Below are 7,149 nucleotides of genomic sequence, written 5' to 3'. Positions count from 1 at the left end.
GGGGGGCAAGGGAGACATAAATTGTACTCCCTCCGTCCCAAAATTCTTGTCTTAGATTTGTCTAGATACGGATCGTATGTGCCAAAATTATCTTACAGAAAATTTACATCAATAACATTATGTTCCACTCCTCATATGTGAACAAAAGCATAAGATGGTTAGCTCCTCTAAACTCACAGGAAATTTTACATGAAATATGTCACGAATTAGAGAATCCACACTATCCATGACAAGATTGTACTGGTAAATTTGATGTGGTCAGACCCAAGCAAAGTCTTTTCTTCAGCAGAATCAACACCAAAGCTTATCGCAAAACCTGGATGTGTTTCTCACCACTATCTTTTTCTTTCTCTCTGAGTGTCATCTTTCATCCAAAGGTTGTTAGTATGAGCATTAGGATCTTATAAGCAGAAGTGCTACTTAGAACTGTTAGGTCCCTCCTGAGGGTAGGCGACCGAACGCTTGCAGATCCTGCAGAGTACTTGACAGCCAGTCCAAGCCCTCATACTTGGATGTGCCAGACGCGGTTCTTCAAATCATAGAGGCCAAGGCCTTCGCACACCTCCATTGGTGTCATCGCCCCTTTCTGAATGAACAAGAAAGCTATGTTAGGCAGGAGCAGCAACGATGGTTCTCGCATACTATCACAACCCATAGGTAAAAGGAGTGGAGAACGAGTACAAAAGAGCAAATCTATATTTTTACGCCTATTCATTCACCTACAGTCCATAACACCAACAAGCAGAGACTTCTCATGTCTGCGTTAAAATAGTGGCCAAGTTCTGTTAACTTACCACTGTATTCAAGCGTGTGCACATTTAAAATAGTGGTCAAGTTTTGTTATCTTACCATATCTTGTTTATTGGCAAATACCAATATGACACTGTTAAGCATGAAAGGATCGTTGATTATTGTCTGCAACAAAGATGCCAAATATTAGCTTCATCACAAAGAAAACATAAGACAGCAATGAGCAGTTATGACACTTTACAAACCTGAAACTCTGCTTTGGCTTTTCCAATTCTCTCCCTATCCAATGAATCAACCACGTAGATCTGCAATGGTGAGGATGTTATTATAATTTATATATCATAGTTGAATATGTTCATGAACAGATCGAGAGTCCAACTTTACACACAGATAATTCAAGAGAAAGACATCAAACGTTAGTCCAGCTCAACTGAGTGGGGTGGATGTACAATCCCACTACCTTGGTTCAAATCCTCACAGACGCTAATTTACATTACTATTCATACGGACGAGTTTTCCCCTACAATTGTCTTCCAAAAACAGAAGAAAACATAAACGAAGACTAAGGTTTTGACTGAAGGGCATGATCTAGCTGTCCTAATGACTAATAAGGTTTTACTGACAAACATCAGCTGTCCAGAGTAAGATTAACCATATTCACATTGTAGACAATTAAAACTTACTCCCTCCGTCCGGAAATACTTGTCGGAGAAATGGATGTACCTAGATGTTTTTTAGTTCTAGATACATCCATTTTTATCCATTTTGACGACAAGTAATTCCGGACGGAGGGAGTACTACTTAACAACTTTGCACAGTTCCACCAGGGTTAAAAAACACAGAATAATCCAAGTATAGTTCTAAATTTGAAAAGATAGGCTTTGTACAGTACGTGATAAATACTAGCAACACTTTAAGGGTTAGTACCAGATTATCAGAAAAGTTGCTACTAATAATTTACTTTCATGTATTTCTTTCAAAAGTGAGAACATCTTCTGGCAATCTTTGTCCATAAGAATAGTAGTGATAACTGTAACTTAAGAAGTCGAATCAAGATAATTGAGCTGCTCACGAGTGGTCCCTTCATGTTTCTACTTCCTCCGTTCACAAATATAAGATGTTCTGATTTTTTTGTGAATCGAATGTATGTAGACACGTTTTAGTGTGTTTGTTCACTCATTTCAGTCCGTATGCAGTTCATATTGAAATATCCAAAACATCTTATATTTGTGAATGGAGGGAGTACTAGTCAGCAAGTTCACCTACGAGCTCAGAAGCAGGATATGAATAACTGAAAGCTTTCTCCAGTTCCAACAAGATGTAGGAAATTGAACTATGCGCTGAAGAACTAAATGTGTTCATAGGCACCTTGATTTTTGCCATCTTATGTTCCATTATCACCACTGGGTTTGGGTCCCTGATGTGTGGGACCAAAAAGTGCAAAATAGCAATAAAATAAAATAAATAGATGGACCACAAGAAATGCAACGCCAAAATCAAGATTTCAACATAGAAATTACTGACAAGATAGCCTGGGCTAGCTTTCCAGAGAAATGGACAGTTTGAATGGAAATAATGAGACAGAACATAAATTGGATTTCCATAACCAGCTAAGAACCAAACTACAGTAACAAATTTCATTTGGAAGGTCAACCATAAATACCTCAGCAGAAAGATAAAAGGCGGATATACATCTGTCCAGTTTGTATAACTAGAGTAATTGGAACATACCAAGCCATCTGTGTTATTAAAGTAATGTCTCCACAAGGGCCTCAACTTCTCCTGGCCACCAACATCCCACACTGTAAACAGCACGTTCTTGTACTGAACTTTCTCAACATTGAACCCTAGTAGTAAGAGCAGAAAAGCAACATCAACACTTGGTACTTGGTAGTACCTTTTTTCAACTAAATCACATAAAAGATTTAAGAACACTGTCTGTTAAGGCCAATCTGATTAGCAGGTTAACTTGTTGGCTCTTGTATGATGATTACTGCCTAAATTGCAAGGATGCTCAGCTAATCAGAAAAAAATCAGGCATACATATTATATCAGACTGTTCAGCAAACCACATTTACATAAGCAAAAGTTTCCAACCCCCATTCCGTATTTATTCCTCTAGTACCAACAGCGAAAACCCACTTGCCTCCCCTCATTAACAGTTTATTTAACACATCAGTAAGGCCTTGATATAACTTCAGTTTAGCATCAGCGAGCCAACAGACAATTTCAGCTGATAGCAAAAAAAACAAAACAAAAACTGAATAACCTACCAATCGTAGGGACAGTCGAGAGGACCTCCCCGATGTGCAGCTTGTACAGGATGGTGGTCTTGCCCGCGGCATCCAGCCCAAGCATCACGACCTGAAAATCGAGCACCACCAAACGAAAGCAATTAAATGCCCCGAAGAAAAAGAACCAACATGACACAACACGGGCACTTCTTACTTCTTAGAGGAGCATCAAAAGAATCTAATAGGGAAGATCGCCTTACCCTCATCTCGCTGTTGCCGAAGAAGGCATCGAACAGTTTGCGGAACGCCTGCCCCATCCGCCGGCGAGGATCGGCCGATCGCTGGGAATCCGCCGGACGAACACCAAAATCCCCGTCGAACCTCTCGAGTCCGCCTTCCTTCCTCTTCGCCTTCTCCCTCAAGTCGTCGTCGCCGTCGGACTCGTGTGACGGAATACAAGGAGTGGAGAAGGAAGAACCCTTCTTCTGAAAGCAGCGTTTGTTTGTTCGTTGCAACGCCCGGCCTGGCCTGGAAGAATCGGGTCTCGGGGGTCGGGTGGGGAATATGCAGCACGGAGACAGCATCCGAGCCGTCCGTGCGGGCGCCAACGTGTTGGATCGGGAGATGGCATCGCGTAGCTAGCACGCGGCTTCGGGGTCACCTGCGACTCTGTCCCGGGCTGGCTGGCTAGCACGCGGCTACGGCGCACGCGGTTTTCTGATCTTTGTTTCGTACCGGGCTGCAAGAGATCGGAGGTGAGATAGCCTGTCATGGCCCGTTGCTCTTCGGACCTTATTTGAGAAGCCCGAGGAGGTGCCAGCACTTTTTTTTGGGCCTAAAAAAACATTTTTTACCTAAAAGAAAAAACCTAAAAGAAAAAACAGTCCCATGATCATTATTTTAGAATGAAGACTCAATAGGAACCCGGCTTTAGATTATGAAGTCATCGACTGGTCTGGAATTACATGATACACGGATGCTCGGAATCAGCTTAACACAACGCAGAAGACAAGCACCCAAAAAAACCGAAAGATTAAGCGCAACTTGAAGATGTGTCACCCTTCACACCCGAACATCGGAGAAGGAGAACAAAAGCAACATCAAAGGAGCAACCGGTCGCTTGAGTGGTAAAATGGAAACTTATGTGCAAGCCTAAAATCCTAGGGGTGTTGGGCATCATTAATACTCCGGTTATGAATAAATGTTTAATCATCAAATGGTGGTGGAGAATCTTTCATGCTCCTTTTGGGACCTTATGGTTGGACATTCTTAAAGCAAAATACTTCCCGAATTGTAGCCCTATGTTTGCTCCGGCCACTGGTGGCTCTCAGGTTTGGCGTGATCTTCTTAAAGTTAAAGATGATTTCTGAGCTCATGTCAGGTTTGTGGTGGGCAATGGGGAGAACATGCGTTTTTGACCTGACTGGTGGTGTGGTGATTCTCCTTTATGTTCTCCTTTTCTGGTATTGTTCTCTTACTGTTCGTCTTCTGAGATTTCCATCTTGGACCTCTCTCGTAATAACTAGGATATGGGTCTTTGTCGTGTGCTTTCTCGAGTTAGTGGACTGGCAACCTCTTGCTAAGCTCTTCCCTTTGCTCTCGGAGACTAAGGACACGGTCATTGGCCACATTCCTCTTTGGGAGGTTTTCGGTTATATCTTTGTATTCCATGTTGACTATGGGCTCCCCCACTAGTAAATTCAAAGATATTTGGCGTGCCAAGATCCGTCTCAAGATAAAAAATTTATGTGGCAAGCGATCCGGTGGAAAGCTGCCCGTGGCTGATCAGATTTGTAAAAGTAACGAGATGGTTATGAATTTTGTGCTCTTTGTGATGCTAGGGAAGATATCAATCACATTCTTTCTAACTGACATGTGGCCAAACTTATGTGGGGACACATCCGGTTGCCGATAGATATTATCTGGTCCCCGTCCTCTTTGGGGGATCTCCATGCAATCTCTTCTCAACTTTCATGCTAGAAGCGTCGATTGTTTTGGGTTGGGTTTGTTGCTATGTGTTGGGTCTTGTGGACCACTAGAAACAAGTTTACTATTGATCATGTCTTCCCTAATATACCTGTTGACTATTTGTTTAAATTGTTATTGTTTCTCCATGAGTGGAAATTATTGACTAAGGAAGCTGATCATGAGGATACGAAAGCGCTGATCTCCCATGTTCGATCAATGGCATCTACTGTTCTTCAGCAAGATCATGCTGCTTCCTCCTGATGGATGTGGATTTATGTTTTATCTCCTTCCTGGTGTTGTAGGCTTTTGGTCATAGGCAGTTGGCCTGTGTGCCCGTCTTAAACTATTATATGCTCTTATTGCCCCATTGTGGCTGGTCTATACGATACTTAATTTTGCTTTGTTGGTTTTAAAACTTTGCCTGGTGACTTTATCTATAAAGTCGGGCGCATGTCTCTTCTCTGAAAAAAGAGTGATAGCGCTGATACGTCCATTTTGCATCATGTTTTCTACTGTTGTTTATAATGTTTTTATGCATAATAATGCTTTTGAGAGTAATTCTAATGCCTTTTCTCTCATAGTATGCAAGGTTTGCACAAAGAGGGAGAATACCGGCAGCCGGAATTCTGGGCCTGGAAAAGCTACGTCAAAGTTACCTATTCTGCACATCTCCAAATAAGCTGAAACTTTATGGAGAATTTTTATGGATTATTTAAGAAATATTGGAGCAAATAACTACCAGAGGGGGTCCACCAGGTGGGCACAACCCACCTGGGCGCGCCAGGGAGCCCAGGCGCGCCCTGGTGGGTTGTGCCCTCCTCGGCCCACCTCCGGTGCCCCTCTTCTGGTATATAAGTCATTTTGACCTAGAAAAATTAAGGGGAGGACTTTCGAGATGAAGTGTCCCCGTCTCGAGGAGGAACTTGGGCAGGAGCACTTTTGCCCTCCGGTGGAGCGATTTCGCCAGGGGAACTTCCCTCTCGGAGGGGGAAATCATCGTCATCATCATCACCAACAACTCTCCCATTTTTGGGAGGGCCATCTCCATCAAAATCTTCAACAACACCATCTCCTCTCAAACCCTAGTTCATCTCTTATGTTCAATCTTTGTAACGGAACCTTAGTTGGTGCTTGTGGGTGACTAGTAGTGTTGATTACATCTTGTAGTTGATTACTATATGGTTTATTTGGTGGAAGATTATATGTTCAGATCCATTATGCTATTTAATACCCCTCTGATCTTGAGCACGATTATTATATGTGAGTAGTTACTTTTGTTCTTGAGGTCACGGGAGAAGTCATATTGCAAGTAATCATGTGAACTTGATATGTGTTCGATATTTTGATGATATGTATGTTGTAATTCCTTTAGTGGTGTCATGTGAATGTCGACTACATGACACTTCACCATATTTGGGCCTAAGGGAATGCATTGTGGAGTAGTTATTAGATGATGGGTTGCTAGAGTGACAGAAGTTTAAACCCTAGTTTATGTGCTACTTCATAAGGGACCAATTTCGATCCAAAAGTTTAATGCTATGGTTAGATTTTATCTTAATACTTTTCTCGTAGTTGCGGATGCTTGCGAGGGGGTTAACCATAAGTAGGAGGTTTGTTCAAGTAAGAACAACACCTAAGCACCGATCCACCTACATATCAAATTATCAAAGTAGCGAACACGAATCAAACCAACATGATGAAAGGGATATGATGAAATTCCCGGGTACCCTCAAGAACGCTTTGCTTATCATAAGAGACCGTTTTGGCCTCAAAAGTATTGGGCCACCTTGCTGCATTTTTTTACCATTAGCGTTACTTGCTTGTTACAAATTATCTTGCCATCAAACAATGTGTTACCTACAATTTCAGTGCTTGCAGACATTACCTTGCTGAAAACCACTTGTCATTTCCTTTTGCTCCTCATTGGGTTTGACACTCTTATTGAAAGGACTATGATTGATCCCCTATACTTGTGGGTTATCAAGGCTCTTTTCTGGCGCCGTTGCCAGGGAGTGAAGCGCTCTTGGTAAGTGGAAATCGGTAAGAAAATTATTATTACATGCTGAAATTCATTGTCACTTGCTACTATGGAGAACCATTCTTTGAGGGGTTTGTTCGGGGTATCTTCACCTTGACTGGAACCACAATTAGTTGTCCCTCAACCTACTGCACCTACTGAAAATATTGTCTATGAAAT

The 7,149-nt window shown here is 42.1% G+C and overlaps 1 protein-coding gene across 1 annotated transcript; it reads right to left on the bottom strand.

The window, feature by feature from the left end:
* Positions 1-76: 76 nt before the first annotated feature.
* LOC119324277 (ADP-ribosylation factor-like) lies at positions 77-3,508 on the bottom strand. Its single transcript, XM_037598045.1, has 6 exons — positions 3,245-3,508; positions 3,024-3,114; positions 2,482-2,597; positions 996-1,055; positions 850-915; positions 77-586 (listed from the first exon to the last, which is right to left on the bottom strand). The coding sequence occupies exons 1-6, from the start codon at positions 3,299-3,301 to the stop codon at positions 503-505; spliced, it is 474 nt and encodes a 157-aa protein (XP_037453942.1). The 5' UTR covers positions 3,302-3,508; the 3' UTR covers positions 77-502.
* Between the last annotated feature and the right edge of the window lie 3,641 nt (positions 3,509-7,149).

This window comes from Triticum dicoccoides, chromosome 6B (genome assembly GCF_002162155.2).
Source record: "Triticum dicoccoides isolate Atlit2015 ecotype Zavitan chromosome 6B, WEW_v2.0, whole genome shotgun sequence".
In the NCBI taxonomy this organism is placed as follows: Eukaryota; Viridiplantae; Streptophyta; class Magnoliopsida; order Poales; family Poaceae; genus Triticum; species Triticum dicoccoides.
This window is presented reverse-complemented; position numbering and strand designations above follow the sequence as displayed.